The 24,110-nt window shown below is 42.0% G+C and overlaps 1 protein-coding gene across 4 annotated transcripts in view; it reads right to left on the bottom strand.

Moving 5' to 3' along the window:
* RORA (RAR related orphan receptor A) overlaps positions 1-24,110 on the bottom strand; it is a 380,217-nt gene that overhangs the window by 203,325 nt on the left and 152,782 nt on the right. For 3 of the 4 annotated variants that reach the window (XM_023558308.2, XM_023558310.2, XM_064267470.1), the window contains one exon: positions 4,178-4,207. In XM_023558308.2, coding sequence (XP_023414076.1) covers positions 4,178-4,207 — 30 coding nt within the window. Of the gene's footprint in view, positions 1-2,678; positions 2,761-4,177; positions 4,208-24,110 lie in introns of all 4 variants that reach the window. The other variant, XM_023558307.2, reaches the window with a different exon arrangement.

The following is a 24,110-nucleotide window of genomic DNA, read 5'->3' as shown; positions in this document are numbered from 1 at the left end:
AACCTATTCCACTTTAAATGACTACAATGAACATATTTTTTTTTAATGGATGTGGATTATTTCTCCAAGAAATAGTCTCATCTGTGCTAAAATATGTTTACTGTTGAGAATTAAAGTCTCCTTATAACAAGTATAGTGTTTTATTTTATATTTCAGGTATTATCCAGCTGCAACTAAACATTTGAGAAATGCATTAAATTATCTTTTAGTAACTTTTCATGCTAAAATTAAAATGTTTTGGAAAGTTTGGAAAAATATTTTATCTTGTTATTTATTGGGGAAAACAGACGTGCTCAAATTGGGATTAAACTGACACAGTTGCCTGGCTGCTGGCTGACTAATCTGCAATTTCTTCACTTTGAAGGGTCTAACCCTGAGTACAGAGGAAAGCAGGGTAGGCTGAACAGGAGGAATAAAGAATACAAACAAGAATGAGAGCAGGAAGAAGCTGCAAGGGTCTGTTGTACCTGGAAACAATCCAGGGGCCTAGTAGATATCTTCTGGGCCTACCTTGTGGTGGCTGTCTGATATATTCCCTAAGTTATGACTCTATGATGCTAAACTTCCCAGTAGCTGAAAGTAGCTAAGATAATTGGTTGTATTTTCCACCTCCATATTTGCCATCTTCTAACATCTTCGAGCCTGCAGAACCATCCAAGTAGAATTAGATCAAGAAGTCAGGAATAAATGACCAGTTGTCCTTGGCAAATAAAAACCAAGACAGCAACTGCTTCCAAGAAAAAGATACTTAACCACACAATACTATTTCAGCAGGAGAGAGGCAAGAACAAACTTGTGAAACATCAAAGCAAAAGCAGTCTTGAAGGTGTTCAACCAAATACATGCGCTAATCCACATGAAAATGAAATTCTATGCCACAGTGTAAAATTTATCTAATATGTTCCTGTCCCACAAGCAAAATCTTCCTTTTATGTTCACACACAGAAACCAACAGCAGTATTTCCTATCAGCAATTGAAAACAGCACAAATGTAAGAATTGCTTGACCAACATGGACACGATTTCCTACTACGGGTCCCAAAGCTTTGTCTTCTCCACCGGCCAACTAAAGTTAAAGACAAACACTTAAGGTACCCTTCTCCAGAACTCTGCTTCTGAGTTCCCTAGGGATAGTGCTCATGGACTACTTTGAAGCTAACAATCAGATATTTTTCCCCCATGGGGATTTCTGTCTTAACTCTCCCAATTTTTTTTTTTTTTAAAAGAAGCAATACTTGTGCTTTCCAGATAATAAGGTGGCCTAAAATGTTATCAGGTGTCACAACTGTTCAGGTTAATTTTGTAGTTCTTGCACTTCTGACTGGTGTACCTGTGAGCTCACACTCTGGTCTGATAATGTATTCTGCCACTGTACATGTTAATTTGTAGGTTGAGCAATCTCTCTGTGAGGGCAGTTAGGAAACGCAGGTTGAAACTGCTAACGTGGGGCGACTTCGGCTGTCAATGATTATGTAGTCAAGTCTTGACCATGGTTTCCAGAGCCCTGGCTAAAAATGGAAGTCATCAGACAGTACAGAAATGAATTCATACACCTCACTGAGAGTGAAACTTTTTGAAGAATCGATGTCAGGATGATTTAAGAGGAGCTGGCATTTAACATCTTAAGAAAACTTATAGGCAAGTTAGGACAGTTCCCTTTTCAAGAAAAATCTGACAGATACTAAAGAAGAAGTCATTTGGATGACTTATTAGAGGAAGAACTGATTGATTTTCTTCTTCCCCACAAGTTGTGGGCCCTATAGAGATGCTAAGATCAGAAATATGATGGCTTGTCTGCTGAGTTGGGTGACAAAAACAATCTCCACGTTTAAGTGGCACAGAGGGTTTTCACTAACACTCACAATTTGGACAATTTAATTTCTCTTTGGCATGTGCAAACTTCTGTGCACACTGTCTATTCTAGTGCCATTCTTCCCAACTTGACATAGGGCCATTTTCCTTTGAACCCTCTCCCCCAACTCATGAAATTAAAAAAAAAAAACAACAACAGAAGAATGAGGTGGTCTCTGATGTAGATCTTTCTGTCAATTTAATATGTGAACTACATAAAAGGAGCATTATTTTAAGTCCTTCTACATTTACTTTTGCTTAATGCCGAAGAGTTTTCCTGCTGGTTTTCATAGCTAGAAAGACATTCCAAGTCCACCTACTCTGGCTGTATCTTGATTTTGTTTCAAAGCAAGTATAGCTGATGGGATTGTTTAAGCCTTTGCTGAAAGAGTGATATTATGATTATATTTCCTGTTACTGGAACTCTATCTTTCCTCACTAGCCACCACCCTTATATTGTCATCTAAATTATTCCATGGATTTAACTCCCAATGCAGATTACTGTTTCTGCAATAGGCCAGTGAAATTATCCTCAGGGATGATACCCCTTGAAGGTCCTTATTGATGGACTGGCTATATATTAGCTCACATCAGTGGTCTCTGTCTTAGGTTATCTTATTAGCTGACGAGCATTCTGCACATCTGGTGGAGCTGAACTAGTGGTTTGGTCCACTTATCCATGAGTCAAGTCTTATGCAGATAGCTTTCTGTGTATTGCCAGGTGGACAAAAGTCCAGACCCCACGCCACCATAAACAGTGGGTGTGACCATCAGCGCCTGTTCGGGAGAGTTCCAGGACTGAGCTAGCAGAAAGACTGAATTACTTACCACCTCTAGAGTGGGTCCCTCCAGGCCAGGGACGCGCTCAGGGGCAAGGCTGTGCAAGGAAGCGCTCTGTACCATGCCTGCCCTGCGGATATACAGAGGACTTCAGTCTCCCGCACCGTCAATCTCTCAGTCATCATGAGCTCAAATATGCACCGACAACAGCAAGAACAACAACAACGACGACGACAAAACAACCCCCAAGAAGCTAAGGACCACAGTCTACCCTGGTGGAGGGACAGCCAACTAGGCATTGAGAGACGGGGTTGCTCCTTATCACATGTCTATTATGAGCCTGATCTTTTTGTCTTTCCTCAAACAAACATTCCATTGGAGCCTGTGGGAGAGGCATGTGGAAAGAGACTGCAGGACTGGGCCCTAAAAGTCAGGCAACTTCTCACTGAATTTGATGGGTTGTTTTTTTTTTTTTGCTTTTGCTTTTTCTGTTTGTTTTCTACAAACAGAGATGGACAGACAGACAAACCCAAGAGCAGATTACAAGAATCAACGGAGGCACTAGCTGAACTACTTTACACAGATTTCTTTTTCCCAAGAGTTTCACATGAAATCAAAACCTTTAAAGGTATGATTAGGAGAAATCTGGAGATATGTCTTGGTTGGTCCTAAATTGTACTGTAAATAGGTCCATTGCTGACCTTATAAGGACGCCCAAACACATCTCAGAGGTAGCACAGTATATACCTGTGGTCTAACGTAACTATCGCATTCTAATGACACCATTAATTCAAAGTCTAAATGATGTGACGGCTGAGTACAGCAGAAGCTGACTGTCCGCACCAGTGACATTTGTTTCATCCTGTTCAAGGCACAGCGCATCACTGCTCCAACTGCAGATCACAGCACCTCACACTGACGTGAGTTTGCAGACTTAGGGTGTGCTTGGAATGAAGGCAATGGATGGAGGCAGCTGAACCTGAGAAGTGGGAATGGATACAGAGCGTAAATCCATCACACATTTCCACATCCAACTACCAATGCCATTTTACCAGGGCCTCCTAGGCCATGCCATGGTTGAGTGACAGCACCTGAGTTTCCAGTCAGTGTCTTTGCTCCACAGACACAGTACAAGACGGCCTAATCTGTGAACTAGTGGTGAAGGAAAAGGAGAGCAGAGTTTAAAAGGAATCAAGGGGATGTTTCCTAGAGACATACCAACTCTTCTAAGAAGGATCTAGAATGAGTCATTGATCAGTACATAATTGATCCTCCAGTTAGATTTCATGATTTTTCTAAATATTAATGGCTTCGAACACTAGAATTCATCCAAATATGTCTTAGCTCTCTCTTCAACACACACTCAGATACAAACAGGTGGAGATGTACCACTTCCGACCACTACAGGTTGAAAAATACGACCTCTGTTGACCATGGATCACAGCTGAAACATTAGTTTATACTTGAAGGGTCACAGCAGCCAGACATATGTGAATTCCAACTCTTCAAAAAACTTTGGACAAAAAAAAGAGAAATGCATTACTTACATGTATGAGTCTTCTTCGTTACTGAGATTCCTAGAAGAGAAGAAACAATGACAAAGGTCAGAAAGTGGCCCGTGTGTGCTTCTCTGCTTGTACATTATTCACAGTGTACGTGGGAGTGCATTTCAGTCACATGGCGACAGAGAGGCAAGATTAGCTTGAATCCTGTGTGATGGCATCACTGGCTCCATCCAAAGCAGTGCACACTGAGTGATGGTGACACTGAGCGCTGCCTAGGGCTTAAGAGGTTCTGTGGTAAAAGGAAGTAGCATAGACAGTAATTAACCAGAACCCAACCCATTGTCATCAAGTTGATTCCGACTCATAGCAACCCTACAGGACAGAGTAAAACTGCCCCATAGGGTTTCTGAGGCTGTAATCTTTATGGAAGCAGACTGCCACATTTTTCTCCCATGCAGCGGCTGACAGGTTCGAACCGCAGACCTTTCAGTTAGCAGCCAAGCACTTACTTATCCACTACGCCATCATGGCTCCTTAAACAGTAATTACACAGGATGAGAGAAGACTCTTTTTTTTTATTTTTTAATTCTAAGTAGGGGAGATAAGCATGTTTATAGGCACACTGGGAAAGATTCAAGGCACAGGAGAGTGATGCCAACCTCTTCAGACAAGACTCTGAGCAACAGAGCAATTCATTTGCTATGGGCATTGACTCTGTGTTTGCTTTTTAATGAAAACGACCCTTTCTGCTCACATGAAGCGTAACTTCACGGTGAAGGAAAACATCCACAAAATGGACCTATCTGTCCACACTTGTTAAGGTCAGAAGCGAACGATGGCTACTTCTCTGAAAATGGCACCAAAATGAACATAAACTGTACAAAAACACGAGGAGTTCATGAGTCAGCACTCTTGACGTTTCCAAGGTGGTCTGCAGACGGCAGGTGACAAACGGAACTAAGCAATATTCAGCACACAAGACCATCCAGAGAAAAAAGAACACATGCTTCAGCGCAAACAGTACCATCTCCATGCCAGAAGCCCTACATTTTGAACTCTTTATGCGTCATTCTTCTCGGGGGACATTCTTGAGACGGAATAGACTCAGAGTAACGAAGCTACTGGAAACATTTAGCCTGTGACTAACAACTGTGGTAAAACCTTGATTTTTTTTTTTCAAGTTATTAATGAGAACTATTTAACCCTGCTCTGGAAAGTAAAAGTTGTTTAAGAAAATTTGGCACCCACATCAGACCTATTACTTAGCTATAGAACATGTGGTACTGTGAAGAATCCGCTATGAAAATCCACAGTAGACATTTAAAAAAAAAAAAAAAAGTTAATTCAAAGTTGTGCTCCAAGACCAAAATCACACACTTGTTCCCCCACAACTTTCCAAAGGACCTGCTTAGGGACACTGAAATGACATAGCCCAAGTCAAATTCATTTTTCCCCCTTTCTATTGAGGAAAACAAAACTATTGTTTTTCTTCGCATTTGAGCTGGCTTTGCAACGTGAGGTTAGAACCTTCTGCAAAGATCCTTGAAGGCTGTCTCACACAGGAACTACAAAAGCAGTCTAGAATTTTTTTTTTTTTTAAATAACCTTTATCACGGGAAGGGAAGTTCCCCAAACAGCTACAGTGAAGAAAGTTTAACATTTGAATACAATTTGCAACTCTAGCTCAGGACACCAGGACCAATAAATTGATACATTAGTGCTCTTTCAGCATTATGAGAGTCCTATGTGTACTTTCCTCAGGAAATAATGCTTTCTGTAAAATCACCTCGAAGAGAAAGCGCTTATGCTGCCACTCCTGATTATTCAGAACCTCCACACAATTGGATTTAACACAGCCCAAAACAGACCGATCTATATTCGCTGAGTATGGAGCTATTTTCCCCTGACATCCAAAGGCCTGATGAGAATACCACTGCCTTGACTTTTCTACTTAAATCTATTATACAGCGGCAGGCAGCGTTCTCATCAACTGTTTTCACGATGATTACACTGATAATAGATTCTGAAAATCTTTCCAGGGAAGCTGCCTGGTCTTCGAGGGGACAGAAGCAGGTACAGAGCTAAAACTCCTACCATCTCCCGCCTAAAGCAGAGCCAGGGCAACAGCCCAAACCCTCCGTTTTTGTTTAACTGCCAGTTAACCATTGATATAAACCATGACGGCTATGCCTACATTGGGAAGGCCAGACTTAGCAGATAAAGTATAGAAAAAACAAAAAAACCCCACCAAACCCATTGCCATTGAGTCAATTCCTATTCAATAGTGACCTTATAGAACAGAGTAGAACTGTCCCCATAGGGTTTCCAAGGAGCAGCTGGTGGGCTAGAACTGCCCACTTATTGGTTAACAGCCAAACACTTAACCACTGTGCCACCAGGGCTCCACAAAGTACAGGGCATCTTGTTAAATTTTAATTTCAGATACTAAAAAGTAACCTATTTGAAATTCAAATTTAAATCTGCAACCTTTATCTGTCAACCTTAACCTATGTAAGTATAATATAAATTATATCTATTATATACAATGAAAAAAAATTTTTTTTTACAATGAAGGATTTACCAATTAATAAATACATTTTATGAAGCCACGCTTAAAAGACACACCCCATAGAAGTAATCTTTTTTTAAAAAAGTGAATTAATAACTTAATTGTGTGGCTGAGCCCCGGTAGCCCACTGGTTAAGAGCTTGGCTGCTAACCAAAAAGATCGGCAGTTCGAATCCACCAGCCGCTCCTTGGAAACCTTATACGCAGTTCTACTCTGTTCCATAGGGTCGCTATGAGTCAGAATCAACTCGACAACAACGAGTTTTGATTTGTTTTCTGGTTTAATTATGTGGCACAGTAGTTAAGTGCTTGGCTGTTAGCCGAAAGGTTGACAGTTTGAACCCATCAGTCTTTCTGCAGGAGAAAGATGTGGCAGTCTGCTTCCATACAGATACAGCCTAGGAAACCCTATGGGGCAGTTCTAGTCTGTCCTATAGGGTCACTATGAGTTGGAACAGACTCAACGGCGATGGGTGATTGTGGCAATACAACTGTGCCTAACATTAAAATTTTTGTTTTACCAAATATCAGTTGTGAAGACAGAATTTTACACAAAAACAGTACAAACACCCAAAAGGAAAACTTAACGGAACAACCAGAAAATTTCCTGGAATCCCTTCCCTCTTTCTTTCCATGAAAAGGAACAATGGTGGTCATGCTGACAGCTTGGATTTGTTCAATTCCTCTCTTTATAGAAGCTCTAGTGTCCTCATAAGGTCCCTGGGTGGGACAAATGGCTGGAAGCTGAAAGGCTGGTGGTTTGAATCTACCCAGCAGCACTGTGAAAGAAGCTGAGCAATCTGCTTCTGAAAAACCCACAGCCAAGAAAGCCTTATAGGGCAGTTGTACTCTGTAACATATGGGGTCGCCATGAATGAGAACTCAATGGTGCAGGACGACAAAATACATCATAGTAACTGACGCCATAGAAATACTTGAAAAAAATCAGAAAAAATTTTTTTCATGCCACGGATGGGGAAACTGAAGTTCAGAGAAGTTTAGTTAGCACAAATAAGCATTTCTTTGTGTAAAATTAATATTGGACTTGAAAAGCATCCATGGTAAGTCTTTAAAAACTCTGCTACACATAGTACCTCTCAAAAATGTAAATACTCAAAAAATGACTTATCCCTTGGTAAATACTCAAAAAAAGGACGTCCTCCTTGGAGTAAGCAGACTGCTCTGTGCATAACTGAAACCCACAGAAGCCTGTTCCACAGCCTTTTCTAAACCAGGAAGCATATCGAGTTTGGGTGAAAGATTTACTCAAACAGATTCAAATGCAAACACACAGGAACAATATCCAAACCAAACCAAATCCGTTGCCACCAACTCGCGACGACCCCATGTGTTAGACAGCAGAGCTGATCCATAGGGATTTCTTGCTGTAATCTTGTGGGCTCAGATCACCAGGCCTTTCTTTCACAGCGCCATGGTTGGTTTTGAACTGACAACTTTTAGGTCAGTAATGGAGCCACCCAGAGACCTTATAGAAACAATTTTGCTGTTAGGTGCCATTGAGTCGATTTTGACACACAGGGACCCCATGTTACTGACTAGAACTGTCCCATCGGATTTTCTAGGCTGTAGTCTTTCTGGGAGCAGATCCCCAGGCCCTTTTCCTGTGGAGCCACGGAGTAGGTTCAAACTGCCAACATTTTGGTTAGCAGGTGAGCACCTAACTGTCGCACCACCAGGACTCCTTCCTATTAGAAGATCGTATTGGGTTTAACCCCAAGAAGAAAGAGAGCATTCTGCCAGCAACTCAGCTGCTTAAATTACCTACTCTTGTGCCCACTAGGCCTTGACTCACAGTAGGCACTTGAGCCCTGGACCCCTACCAGCAGCCATTTCCTCCCCTGTAAATGGGGTGCGGTGGGGCAGGAGGGTCTTCCCTCATATTTCCTGGAGGTTGCTGGAACCCCGTCTCTCTCACCACAGGGCTCATCCTCCGTGAGATGACAGCAGTCAGACACTGCCAATTTTTGTCCTAATTTGGAATGCGAAAGGCCTTCAGAAAAACAAAACAAAACAAAAACAACCTTACCCAACCCTAGGTGCTACTAGCAGCAGCTTTGAATTGAGGTTTTTTTTTTGGAGAATTGGGTTTTCTAAAGATACATTATGATGGATATTTGGAAAGCTAATAGCTCTAATCCTACTAAGGAGTAGAAAAAATACACTTTCTAAAAGCAGCTTTTTGTGTGTGTGTGTGTGCTTTAGGTGAAAGTTTATAGCTCAAGTTAGTTTCTCATACAAAAATGTATACACACATTGTTATGTGACCCTAGTTGCTCTCCCTATAATGTGACAGCACACTCCCCCTCTCCACCCCGAATTTCCCGTGTCCATCCAACCGGCTCCTGTCCCTTTCTGCCTTCTCATCTCGCCTCTGGACAGGAGCTGCCCGTTTTGTCTCGTGTATCTACTTGAACTAAGAAGCACACTCTTCACGAGTATTGTTTTATGTCTTATGGTCCAGTCTATTCTTTGTCTGAAGAGTTGGCTTCAGGAATGGTTTTAGTTCTCAGTTAATAGACAGTCCAGGGGCCTTGTCTTCTGGGGTTCCTCCAGTCTCAGTCAAACCATTAAGTCTGGTCTTTTTACTAGAATTTGGGTTCTGCATCCCACTCTTCTCCTGCTCCTTCAGGGACTCTCTGCTGTGTTTCCTGTCAGGGAGGTCATTGGTGGTAGTGGGGCACCATCTAGTTCTTCTGGTCTCAGGCTGATGGAGTCTCTGGTTTATGTGGCCCTTTCTGTTTCTTAGGCTCATATTTTCCTTGTGTCTTTGGTGTTCTTCATTCTCCTTTGCTCCAGGTGGGTTGGGGCAAATTGACGGATCTTAGATGGCCGCTTGCTAGCTTTTGAGACCCCAGACACCACTCACCAAAATGGGATGCAGAACATTTTCTTAAAAAACCTTGTTATGCCAATTGACCGAGATGTCCCCTGAAACCATGGTCCCCAGACCTCCACCCCTGCTACACTGTCCCTCAAAGTGTTTGGTTGTGTTCAGGGAACTTCTTAGCTAAAAGTAGCTTTTAAGATAACTGGATCTGGAGTTGTGCTTATTTGAACTTGTGTTCTTTGCCTATCCACTTGCCTATCTGTTGGCTGAGTGACCCTGGGTAAGTTACTTAACTTCTCTGGGCCTTAATTTCCTGGTTTTAAAAATTGTATATAATCATAATATCTCAATAGGCTGTTCTGAAAATTAAAGTGAAATGAGGATATGTAAAGAGCTTTACAAACTGGGAAGTATGATATAAATGTTAATTATTTACTTTGGTAAAGAGTGGGCAGACCTCACACTTTGGGTGGACTTGAACCACCGGCCTTGCAGTTAGCAGCTGAGCATGTTAACTGTCTGCACCACACAGGGATGCTAGGAGTCTTGTTTCCAGACCAATTGTTCTAACTCGCTTATGTTCTGATATTTGATGGAGGAGGGCATGAGACAGACAGCCAAGGTCCTAAAAGCAAGTCTCTGTTCTAGACCCAGGACTCTCTAAAGCCAAGAGAAGGTACTTGCTTACTAGCAACTCACTGCATTGTCCAAGTGGGTGCTGACTGGCATGGTAAAGGACTTGGATCTCTGCCACCAAAGGGTGTCAACCCAAGTCCAGCTGTTGTGAAGGTTTGATTCACTTCCAGATGACATGGAAGAACACCAAGATCCTTTCCCACAGGTTCTTAAACAGGCCACTGAGCAGGATAATGTTCTCTGCAAAGATCAGGACTTCATGGAGCTGTGGGGGGACAGTGGGGTGGAACCAACGTTCTAAAATCAAGGCACACGCAGACACCAAGACAAAGGTGAACTCGCTGAATGACCTGGGCAAGTCATTTAACTTTTCTGGGCCTTAGTTTTTTCATCTGTAGAATGAGAGTGTTGAACTACGTGGTTTCTTATTTTCGCTTCCAGCTCATTGATCAGTGGCTCCTTGCCCTGCTGCTGAGCTATCAAACCGAACCTCCTCTTTGTAAGCAACAGGTTGCCAGACCTGTTTCTCACTGTGAAAAATTTGATGCATCTCACAGTCGAAGGTAACCCCCTGAAACTTCTTTTTGCCTTTAAAACCAAAGAAAAAAGAAAGCAGTACCTACAAAAGGTTGTATAAGATATACTTCTCTTGGGTGATCTTTTAAAATTAACTGGGCTAGAGGAAAATGGTACCTTTTGATAAAATTGTTAGACTCCATACACACACACACACACACACACACACACACACACACACACATTTCCAGGTAACGCTTTGGAGTAATTTCTAACTTGACAATACAACAGCCATTTTAAACTGCCAGTTAATACCCTTAAAACCAAGAGAAAATATTCCCACAAACACTCCTCCAAACAGGGCTACCAGGGCTGCGGGACTGCCTGACTCTCTTTAGCTGACCGTACTTCAAAGCAAAGTGAAGGAAATGTCATGAAAATACCACAAATTTATCACTGTCATGGTTATCAGCAGGGAAAAGTTTCAGATTTAGAGCTATCACAGCGCAGAGCACTTTAGGAATAAAATCTGGTATTTCCAATCATTGCCAAATCTTGGACAAATTAACGTCCTTGATGGACTTCTTATAGTCTCTTGGTTTCTAGGCAATTGTCTGGGTACAGCATTTATTTTAACCTCTTTTTTTTGTAAGAGATGGCATCTTTCCTCCTCCCCAGATGTGCCAATCACTAAAAAACATTTCCAAAGGACCTGCATTCTATACCAGTCTCTAGCTACAGAGATGCCCCTTTGCTACTTTGCCAACGTTCAGCCTGTTTGCCTTCTCTCGTCCTGTCTCACAAGGCAGTAACAACTGTTACAATACAGATATTTTAAATGTGGATTAGATCTGTGTGAAAATCAAAAACAAAAGAGAAAAACAAACAAAAAAAAACCCTAAAATCAAACGCAGGGAGCCCTTGTGACACAGTGGTTAAGTGCTTGGCTGCTAACTGAAAGGTCGGTGGTTTGAGCCCACCAGCTGCTTTGTGGGAGAAAGATGCAGTAAAGTTTTTTCTTTCTTTTTTAATATGTCAATACTTCCACATTTCAAATGAATGCCTGTAGTGGGGGAGGGGAGGTGCCATAAATGATGATTAAGAAAGTCTTTAATTTCTTCCTGATTATCTGAAAAACAGTTATTTGATGACTGTGTAGGAGCTAAGCAATTTTCCTTGAACATGCTGCTGTGACTCAGGTTATTCTCGGCAAAAATAAAGGCATTTATTCTAATTCTTAAAGCATACATGATATATATTAATATAGCTGAACGGATATGTAATCAATGAAACACTATTTTTTTAAAAAAGTCTTTAATTGGCTCAAATCATGACTCTACAGTAGCCTTATACATCAACTCTTTGTTTAATTCTTAACCCTCCAGAGAGAAGGCCTTCAAAAGATTTACTCTCCCTTCTCATAAGGAGAATGAATGAGTTGAATGAGATGCCCACATTCAGGCTGTGAGGTCTTGGACAAATGCCTTAACCTCTCTGAGCCTCCGTTTCTCAACCATAAAATGGGGGTAACATTCTCAGTACTAGGTTTATGGTAGACTTTCATAAGGTGATCTACTGGTAAAACCTAGCATAGGGCCTCTTTTCTACTAAGGACTTTTCTAATTACATACGCTTTGCATCAGATAAACAGAGACCTATCCCTTGGACAGGCACAGGCATGCATATGGATGCTCTTGGTAAAGAGGTGGACGATGCAGTAAGTTGGTGTTGGAGAGCTCAGGACCGAACTTCAAAATAAAATCTGGAACCCTCACCCACCTTTGTGCCACATCACACACAAGCAGAGTCCAAAGGCTCCAGTTTCCTGGGCTTCCTTCCTTTACTTCCTTCTTACTTGGTCACTTGTGAGGAGCTAGCCCTTAAAAGAGCAATTCATATGCAGCTTGTGAACGCCAGCTAAAAACTGAGGCCCAATGTTTAGACTCTGTTTTCTGAATGGCTAACAATTGTTTCACAAAGAAGGCTATCACTTCACACCAACCCTGCGTCCCCCTCCTCCTCAATCCTGTGATGTCCCAAGAGCTCCCTCCATTCTACACAGTCAGGGCGAAAATAGATGCAGGAGGCGGATCAGGAACACAGCCCGAGTGGGGCCTCGCCAAACAAAATGATGTTACAAAACAATGTCCTTGTCTAGGACAAAAGAACTATTAATGATAATCAGTACGTATTACTGAAAGTGCTCCAAGTAATCTCTGGACTTTGTTTCAAAAATTCTTAATGGACGCTAATGCTTAGAGTTCACTCAAAAGAGAAATAAATTATGTGCCAGGGTTGCAGGGACCAAGGACAACACAGAGACGGCATCAAAGCATTAGCGATCCTATGACAATCAAGCATTTTGTAATTGCATAAAAAGCCTTTAAAAATCATTTAGAAATACTAATTATGAACATAAATAATGCTTTAATGTGAGGTTTCCTTTATGTTGGATTTGAGACGAGGTTGAGTTGTTTGGGTAATAATATTTCAGCTCTTTTACCAACCAAGGTGCTTTATACACCATTAAAAACATTCCATTTTAGTGTAAAAAATGGTTATGAGAATGGATAAGAGGAATTTTTTTTTTCCTGTTTTTTGAATTAAAACATTTTTTTTCTGTGTGTGATTGCCCTCCAACTCTAGGTCAAATTTCCTGACGTTTATGTCCAGAAATATCTTTTAATTTTGGACAGGCAGGCCAGAGCTATACTCTCTTTCAAGTCCTGCCTTTATCTTTTACAAAACAGTTCCAAGGACAAAGCTTCATTCTGGGTTCTCCAGAAAAGGCTACATAAAGAGACCATCGTCTATCTGTGAAGCAATCTTGAGGCTAACCCTGTTTGGGAAATATCCATCCTCTCTCTCAGAGATTACTAGTTGATGCCTTAGGAAAAGCCGACACCTAAGGAGGGCAGTTTCTCCTGTTGTCAGTTGCTGATGCCAAACACGTGATTAGTACTGAGGTACTATAAGAATAATAAGAATCTTCGTTCTTTCAAACTGATTTCCTTTTATCGGGGCTCTATATTGAAAATAGAGCTACCCATTAGATTTAAATTTGATTTTGGAGCTCTGGCCAAAGGTGTGAACTGATAACGATCAACACTTCCACACTAGCCTTCTGGAACTGAGTAGTTTTACCTTATAAGTAAGTAATTCAAGTCAGGTAAAAATCAGCAGGTTTCACCATACTTTTCCAGGAAATGCTTTATGTACCTCCAAAACCTGTTGAAATGGTTTATCTTTTCCACTAATATGGGTAGGTACCGTCTTGGACTGTCTGCAGGTGACCTGCCTATAGGCTGTCAAACATGGGGTTATAGCTATGATCCCCCAAATCAAAGCTAACAGAACTATTTTATGAGAATGACCCAAAAATTATGGAGGTGCAGGCCCCAAAGCAAGTCAGGCACTATTGACACTTTGAATATATGCAGGAGCCCTGGTGGCACAGTGGCTAAGTGTTTGGCTGCTAACTAAAAGGTTGGCAGTTCGAATCCATCAGGAGCTCCTTGGAAACCCTATGGGGCAGTTCTACTCTGTCCTATAGGGTCGCTATGAGTAGGAGTAGAAACTGACTTGATGGAGACGGGTTTGGTTTTTGGATATCTCTATGCTAACATCTGTCTGTCAGTTTGTTGTACTGTGCTGGCTTGCATATTGCTGTGATGCTGAAAGCTATGCTACTGGTATTTCAAATACAAGCAGGGTCACCCATGATGGGCAGGTTTCAGTGGAGCTTCTAGACTAGAAACAAACCCCTGGTGATCTGCTTCCAAAAATTAGCCAATGAAAACCCTATGGATCACTGAATATTGTCTGAGACTTTGACTTGCTTACTGGAGGAGGACATCATGTTTGGTGAGGTAGAGGGCTAGTAAGGGACTTTGAGATGGATTGGCACAGTAGCCACAATGGTGGACTTGAACATTCTGGCGATCATGAGGATGATGCAGGACTGGGCAACATTTTGTTCAGTTGACTAGACGGCAGCTATCAATCTATGTCTACATGCATATATTAGATTGCATACACCCGTTAAAAAACCCATTGCCGTCAAGTTGATTCCAACTCATAGCAACCCTATAGGGCAGAGTAGAACTGCCCCATAGGGTTTTCAAGGCTATAATCCTTATGAAAGCAGACTACCACATCTTTCTCCCATGGAGAGACTGTTGGGTTCAAACTGTCAACCTCTCAATTAACAGCCAAACACTTATTTTAGACAACCTAATAATACCTCATGCAGTAAGGATCCTGGTCAGCATACAAGGTCAAAACAAGAAAGACAGATGAAATCTTGACCTGGTCTGTGTTGTGTGTGGCGTTGAGTTGATTCCAACTCATAGCAATCACAGAGGACAGCGTAGAACTGCTCCATAGGACTTCCATGACTGTAATCTTTATGAAAGCAGGCTGTCACATCTTTCTCCTGCAGATAGGCTGGTGGATTTGAACTGCTGACCTTTCGGTTAACAGTCTAGTGCTTAACCACTGTGCCACCAGGGCTCCTTGACCTAGTCTGAAGTCACCAGAAGCAAAGATATACTAGTTATGACAAAGGAGGAAACAATCCCATGGGTTCATTCATGTCCCGAATCATCTAGAAAGGAGAAAGAATCTGCCGAAGTGGAAAGAGTGGGAATTTGGTTCTAAATTTGGAGGAAATTAGCTCCACATCCAACCCAGGATGAAAGTAAAAGCCCCATGATCCAATGGGATACCAAACAAAAATTAAAGGTGGAGAGGCAACTCCAGTTATTCTTGAACATACAGGACAGCAATGATATGTAAAGGATTTCTAAAAATGTCAAAACTTTGTTATCATCTTGAAGAAGAAAGGTGAAAACACTGATTAAATCCACTACTTGTAGCTCATTACTCTCCACTGATGACAGAATTTTAGGCAGTTTGTCTGGATTCGCCTCTGCTGGGTGGCAGTTTATGAAAGAAAAGGAGTCATCAAGGTATTTATTTTGCATTCACAGAATTTATCAAGAATAGGGTAATTATTAGATGTGTAACCTATTTTCCCATAAGAGGGTTAGAGTCAGAAAGCCTAAATTCTAGGCTCGGTCACTTGCCAGCTGTATGAATTTGGGGTAATCTCTCTGAGCCTTAGTTTCCTCATCTCTAAAAGGGATCTAATATTTTCTTCTTTCATCTGGTGATACCACCACCAGATGTGTGGCCTTAGAAAGTAATCATGGGTGTATATCAGGTATTCATCAAAGCATTGTTTGTATCAGCAAAACATTATGGAGAAAACCATTCAAATGTCAACAGTGGAAGAAGAGTTAAGTAAACCCTCTATGTCTATGTAATAGGATAGGGCCCTGGGTGGCGCAAATGGTTTGCACTTGACTACTAACCCAAAGGTTGGCCGCTCGATCCCACTCAGCAGTGCTGTGGAAAAAAGTCTGGCAATTTGCTCCAGTGAAGATTGAAGCTAAGACAGGCTTACCAAACAGGTCTACTCTGTAACACATGGGGTTGCTATGAGTCGGAACCAACCTGACAGCAAAGGGTTTGGTTTACCATCACTAAAATAATAAAAAAAACTAACTGCAGAGAAAAATATTTTAGCCATGTTAAGAGAAACAAAAATTCAAAGCACCAAAGTATAGTTTATGATCTTATTTCTGTCAAAAAGAAATATTAAATAAACATGTATATATGAAAAAAAAAGAAAATATATACCAAATTGATGATAGAGGTTGTCTCCAGGTGGAGGAATTATGGATGGTTTTTAAATTTATTTTGTCTATATTTTCTAAAATATCTGTAACAAAACTGTATAGATAACGTTTTAATAATAAGAACAAAGGGAAGTTAACATTAAAATATCTAGCTCACAGGGCTGCTGTGGTGATAAAATGGAAACATTGACTTCATATCAGTTTTGATGTCACAAACATTATCTCGCTGTGACCATTAGGAGACCCAGTTTCCTATAGTGACCACTCACTGCAATGCACTTTCGGGGGACTCCTATTTGAAGTCTGAAGTGTAAGGGTGATGGCTTAGCTGGCAACTTTCAAGAGGGCCCCGTGGTGATGTACCATCTGATAGTACTTTAAAAAACAGGAATCGAGCACCTAATCAATATGCTGAACAAAGCCTGAAAAATAAGTCTTATTATAGTTCAATGTATCTTACAGCATGCTCTAGAATATAGGGAGAGACCTAAAGGCTGATGTTAGACAATGTTTGACTCCTGAGAAGACAGCTGCCCTTCAGCTACCAAACAGAAGTTTGGTTTATGCTGATGATTGCAGGACATGACTATGCTGTCAGCGCCTACCAGCAACAAGGCCCAAAAAGGGCTTGTGGAGACTCCTGCAGTGCGGTGCAGCCTGAGAGGCTGTCTTAGTTATCTAGTGCTGCTATAACAGAAATACCACAAATGGATGTCTTTAACAAAGAGAAATTTATTCTCTCATAGACTAGGAGGCCAGAAGTCCCAATTCAGGGTGCCAGCTCCAGGGGAAGGCTTTCTCTGTTGGCTCTGAGGGATGGTCCTTGTCATCAATCTTCTCTGGTCGAGGAGCTCCTCAACACAGGGACCCCAGGTCCAAAGGACAAGCTATTCTCCTGGCTCTTGTTTCTTGGTGGGATGAGGTCCCCCTGTCTCTCTGCTCGCTTCTTTCTTTTCTATCTCAAAAGAGACTGACTTAAAACACAACCTAATCTTGTAGATTGAGCCCTGCCTCATTAACATAACTGTTGCTAATCCCACATTGTTAATATCACTGACGTAGGATTTACAACACAGAGGAAAATCACATCAGATGACAAAATAGTGGACAATCGCACAATACTGGGAATCATCGCCTAACCAAGTTGACACATATTTTGCGGGGACACAACTCAATCCATGACAGAGACTGATCACAAACCCCTCAAGGCACAAGTGAGCCCTTGAGTCAGTCTCTCAAGAAATCTCCAGGGGTTGGTGCCATGCAATGCAAAAGAGCACCTTCTTTGGAGACAGAAAGACCCAGACTGGAGACCTCCTTCACCATCGACCAGTCATTTCATTTTAGGCAAATTACTTAGCCTGAGCCTCAGTTTCAATTTCTGTGTGGTGGAGGTAAGAATTCCTTCTCTACACTGTTGTTGTGATCATCAAATGATATGGATAGTACAAAGCTGAAAGCTGTCACCAGTCATTGAATTCCACCACCTAAGCAACATATGTTTCAGTGATCACTGATAGGAAAGGGAAGGGAAAAAAATCCAAAATGCCCACATGGCATTAAGGTGGCATACTGGTTAAGAACTCAGCTGTTAACCAAAAAATGGCAGTTCATACCCACCAGCCGCTCCTTGGAAACCCTATGGTGCAGTTCTACTCTATCCTATAGGGTCACCATGAGTTGGAATCAACTCGATGGCAAGAGGTTTGGTTTGGTTTGAAGCTTCAGAACAAACTGTGGGCTCTTCTTTGATTGCTGTATCTTGTTATAATTTGTTTGATTTCAAATAATACAGCACTCCTTAAATTCTTGTTTCGTCTTAAGAAGGTCCAGGACATTTTATGAACTTAAGGTATCTGATAATACTCTAAAATCTTCCCAAAACAGGATGTAGCAGATTTCTAGCTGCCTCTCCAAAGCCATGCTCCCGTTCTTCCCTGTCAGTCAAGTTTTAGGTGGGCACACAGCCGCCCAGCTAGGGACTACGTTTCCTAGAGTCCCTTGGAGCTGGTTATGCCTGCAAGACCACGTTATAATCTATAAAATGTGAGCAGAGGGGACATGTGTACCTTCCACATCACTTAAAAGGAAACTGCTTGCTCTGGATATCCTCTCCTCCCCTTCCATGGGTTGGGACTTGAAGAAGGTCACGAGCCAGCTCCAAACATGGGGCAATGCACTTGTTAGAGTCAGCAAGCACTCAGGTAGGACCCTGGGCCCTGGATGACCTCATAGCTAGGGCTTTCCTGGGCACCTCCACTATCTAGAACACCACAGGAGAGAAGAGCAAAGCCCTGCCTCATGTAAGCCACTGTGCTCTCAAGTCTCTGCTGCAGCAGCTGAGCACTTACCCTAATAAACGCACACGTTAGGAACTGAACTCTAGTTTATAGCTTACATCACCAAATGTGACACCTGGAAGTCTCAAGAAACTGTACCTCTCCGTGACAGAGGAAAGAAAACTGATGCTCAGGGGGATTAGATGACTGATTGCCAATTTTCCAGCCAATTACAGGCCTGTCAGAGAGCAGAAGGAATCCCTGGATGGTGCAAACGGTTAACATGCTCAGCTGCTAACCAAAAGGTTAGAGGTTCACGTCTGCTCAGAAGTACCTCAGAAGAAAGACCTGATGAACTACATCCAGAAAATCAGCCACTGAAAACCCTCTGGGCGCAGTTCTGCTCTGACACAGACGGTCAACACGAGTCGGAATCGACTCGACGGCAACCAGCTGAGAGCAGAACGAGACTCTGAAGGATCCGAGCCCCGGGGCTGTGTTCAAGTCTCCCTGTTAACATATAGGGCATTTCACCTGGATCCATGAACAGTTTTACCAGCAGCATTTAGAAGCTTCCTTTAAGCCAGAGTGGCTTTTTAAACTGTACATGAGATCACGTTAGCCCCTGCTCAGACTCCTTCCATGGCTCAGAAGATCCTACGCCACCCAGCCTACTTTGCTCTTCTTCCTGGTGTTCTCTTCCCTCTGTCCCATCTGTCCTGCTCTTCTACAATGGTCTTCTTAAAGTTTATATATAGCTCCAAGCTTATTCTCTCTGTGTGTCCTTTGCACTCAGAATCCTCCCTGCCTGGTTCAACTTCCCTCCAGATCTCTCCAGGTCTCTTCACCTCCTTTCAGATTTCTGCTCAACTCTCACCTCCTCCCAGAAGGCTTCTCGACCAGCTTCCTAGTAATGTGCTCCTGGCCCCATTTCCTCACTCTGTTTTACCTTTAGCCACAGTATTGCTTTCCCCCTGACAGTCTGTTATAAAGCCATCGGATATTTCCCCAACAATGTCAGGTCCCTAAAGGCAGGGACTTTGTGTGCCTGGTTTACCGCTGGATTTTTTGGTGTCTAGAACGTAGGAGGAGCTCAAAAAATGTTTTGTTAAAGAATGAATGAAGATGGCTCCCAAGAGTCATGCATCTAGTTAATACCTGTGACCTAAAGCCTGGTCTTCTGGAAGTATGCAGAGAACACGACAGCAACACAGCTGGGGAGACAAGTGGGCAGTGAGGTGACTTGGGGGTGAGTGTAAAGAGGTTCGCGTGGACGCAGAGAGACTGGAGAAGCCCATACAAATAAAGGGGAGAGAACACACGCTAACCCCAAGATCCAAAGGAAGGGCCAGGCAGAAAAAAAATAAAAGTTAAAATGGTGCTTTTAAACACTTCTGATAAAATCAGTTTGGTCATTACTAGAGCTGAACACGGGGCAAGTATGCCCCATCTGTTAAAAAGATCTTTATGGTCTTGTTAACGGATCCCCAACACAGAAGCTGTAAAGGCTATAACCCAGCTTGTAAAGCTAATCTCATATCGGGTCTGGGATAATAAAAAACCTACAGGAAAACTCCCACTTAACCATATGTGATAGCATTGCTCTCTGCAAGAAGGCTTGTGTGTTTTCTCACACACAGCAATTCAGAATAGCTTCACTCTCCCATTTCTGACATGCAGAAAGCTATCTTACAAACAATGACATCAGTACTCAAGATTCTTAGATATAACAGCCTCAAGGTTAACTTGAGTTTAGCAATTTCCCTCCTATTCCAAATGACGTTAAAATAAAAATCAGGATGCCACTGAATTATGCTGGGACCAAGAGGAAATACTGATTTGGCAGAACACTCTTTGCCAACCTCAGCATTGGTTTTTTTTTTTTTTTTTTGCGATAACTCTGTCTCATATTTGCACGCCCCCATTTTAAATTCTTGATATGCCATTATTAGTATCATTACTATTATTATTTGATATATGAGGTTGGGGTCAGTTTTCTTAAATAAAGTAACAGCATCTTCTCTTGCTTCTTCTGGACCACACAGGCAGGTCTACGGGGTGGTACTGAGAGGGAAGACGAGTTTATGCCACAGAACATGTGTGGAAAACAACACAAAATAACAATCACAAAACTTTTCTGAGCGGCCTTGAAAAACAGACCAAGGGAGAATGTGGGTGCAACAGTATTTAATTTCAAGAAATTTGTAGGGACAAAATGATAGGCTGTCTGGGATTTGATTTAAAATGCTTTAGTAAAGCCAACAGGGATCGAGGAAGGGCGTATGGCCGGACCTTGGTGAGTGTTGAATCTTTGTGTTGGGTATACAGGAGCTTGCTGGGCTGTTTTCTCCACTGGCATGGATGTTTGAAAATTTCATTAAAAAAAGGGAAAGCTTTAAATTGGTAGGAAAACTTTAAAAAGAGCCTGTCCCTCACGTAGCGTGTATGAGTGATTCTGCTTGCAGCTGACGTTGGTGTTACTCACTGGAGTAGGTCTTAATGCATTTGAGAGCAGATACCTTCCAGAACACATGTATATATAAATACATAATACAAGTATTCATTCGTTTATTCCATCTTATTTACGATGAAACATATTTTATCTCTCCCCCCCCCAAAAAAAATTGTTATTTGCAATAAGGCCTTAATCTTTCCAACCACAGCTTTATCAACCACCATACATTTTAGGACTGTAACCTCATTGGTTGATGGAAGTATTGGCATTTGTTAACATTGAATGAAGTGAGCACACGGCAGAAGACAGATCAGAAGACTTGGATTCTGAGTCCCTCCTCTCCCTACCTTTTTACTGCAGCTTTACAGGTCTGCCCTCCTGGACAGTCTTTTGCTAGGTCTCCCCTGTTCTCAGCTGCACAGGTTTTATTGGCAGGGATTAGGAACCCCATTGGTGGCATAGGAAACAACCAAAAAAAAAAAACAAAAAAAAACCTTGCTGTCGAGTCAATTCCGACTCAGCAAATAATAGCTGCTCTTAAAAGTGGGCCAGCTTTACTACAGAGAAATGTAACCAGAAGTATACGAAGCCCCCTAGCCAATGATCACTAACAAGAAGCTGAGAAATCATGGGTACTCTCTGTTTTTTAAAATAATTTGTTATTTTTGTTAAAAGTATACACAGCAAAATACACACCAACTCAACAATTTCTACACGTGCAGTCAGGGACATTGATGATATTTTTATGCAACCATGCTTACCCTCCTTTTCCAAGCTGCTCCTCTCCATTAACATAAGCTCATTATTCCCTAGGTTTCCTATCTAACCTTTCAAGTTGCTGTTGTCAGTTTGATCCCATATAGATAGGTCTTTAAGAGAGCACACCACTCAAGGGAGACATTCTTTACTAATGAACTAAGCTATTGTTTGGTTTAAAGAAAACTTCAGGGGATATTTTGGGTTTAAGGCTTAAAGATGATCTCAGGGCAATAGTTTTGGGGGGTTCAACCAGACTCAATGGCTCCAGAAAGTCTGGGTTCCGCAAGAATTTGAAACCTGTTCCATATTTCCCCCCTTTTGATCAGATTCTTCTATAGGATCTTTGATCAAAACATTCAATAATGGTAAATGGCTACGCTCTTTGCTGGCTATTTTAAGGCAGGTGTTAGTCTCCAACTGGCAATTCAGTCCCGTGTAGATGGTTTCAGTTCAGAATTCCATACAGAAATCTTCTCCTTATTCAAACAAGAAGTAGGATTTTCTCATCGTTCCCCACCCCTGCCCTGAGTTCTACATTTTAAACTCATTTAAAGATTTTCAAGTCCAATTTGCATTTAACCGTTATAATGATGCATTCATTGCTGTATAGGTGACAGCATGTTTTCAGTCCACTTTCTTATTTTTCATCTTCCTCTGTGAATTAGGTAGTGAAGATGTTGGTAAAAGATTTTCCAGCGAGGAGACAGTGTCAGAAAGGCGGAGAGCATGTTCAAGTGCTTTGGTGTGGCAGAGCTGGGGCCAGAACTCAACAATATCACTTTTTTAGTGGTCATTGTAGTTATTTCCTCCTCCCCCTCAATACCTGGCTGGATCCTTTAAATGCTCCTCCCTCATCCACGCCAGAAGCCAAAGACATCAGACAAAAAGCACTGGGGAGGAACGTCTGAACCCTGGCTCAAAGAGTTCCTGTGATCTCCCCTCCCTTCTACCAGCCTTGAACTTTTTTACCAGTAGGCTCTCCTAGCTTTGCAACTCAGGTGCCCTTCTCGTTTTGTACACTTTGGATTCGAGATGGTTTACTGCTGTACAGGTAACTGCCCCTTGGCTCTACCCTCTGAACTAGTGGGCAAGAGGTGCCCAGGACTGGAGAGGCTTCGCCCAAACTTCCAGGACATTTCTTGATATTGTGATAGTACATGGACACTTAAGATATTACATGACGTGGATTAACTCTGCCCCACTTAGCTAGGTGCCCCATGTTTGGCCTTTCACCCACACATTGTGAAAACAGCACTCTCAATGTCTTCATGGACTTGGAAATTATCCCACATCCGGTGAGGTAGCTTTATCCCATCAAACCTATTACCGTCTAGTTCGAATTCCAACTTGTAGCAACTGTATAGAACAGAGTAGAGGTACGCCATAGGGTTTCCAAGGCTGTAAATCTTTCCGCAAGCAGATTGCCACGTTTCTTTCATAGAGTGGTTGGTGAGTTTAAACCGCCAACCTTTCAGTTAGCAGCCAAGTGCTTAGCCACTGTGCCACCAGGGCTCCTTGAGCTCTATAATTTCAGAGCTGGCACTAAATTAGTCCCAGAATCTCCCTATGGACAGGTCTACAGAGCCAAAGGAAGCTTGAAACTACTTGAACATTTCATTAATGGACAATATGTGGACAACCTGATTTTGCAGCTCAAAATAAAATTTGTTCAAGTATGACAACTCAGATTTGCCAACTATGTTGTTGTTGTTGTATGCCATTGAGTCAATTTTGACTCGTAGTGGCCCTATATTACAGACTAGAACTGCCCCATAGAGTTTCCTAGGCTGCAGTCTTTATGGGAGCAGATTGCCAGGTCTTTTCTCTCATGGAGCCACTGGTGGGTTTGAACAGCTGACCTTTGCTGCCAATTTACTTCGTAATTATTTGTTTCCATCCTGACCCAAGTTAGCCAGGCCCCGTGTTAGGTAATGAGGATATAATAGTGAACAAGACAGAAATGGTCTCTGTACTTGTGGAGCTTAAGGGAAAAGCCTACAGCATAAGAATATCAGTCAAAGCCTCAACTGGTAGCCCAAATTCCATTCTGGCCCCACATTTTGCAGTAGTCCCACCCATGTTCCTAGAACTCATTTTCTCTCCCTCAGGAAGCCGAAACACTGTTCTTCGCATGACTGAACTTCAAGAGCAAAACGTGTTTTGAGGGCACTGGAAAAATGCAGGTTTTCTTAGTCATCTAGTGCTGCCATAA

This window comes from Loxodonta africana, chromosome 13 (genome assembly GCF_030014295.1).
Source record: "Loxodonta africana isolate mLoxAfr1 chromosome 13, mLoxAfr1.hap2, whole genome shotgun sequence".
Classification (NCBI taxonomy): domain Eukaryota; kingdom Metazoa; phylum Chordata; class Mammalia; order Proboscidea; family Elephantidae; genus Loxodonta; species Loxodonta africana.
The sequence above is the reverse complement of the archived record's forward strand: the minus strand, read 5'-3'. Positions and strand labels throughout refer to the sequence as shown.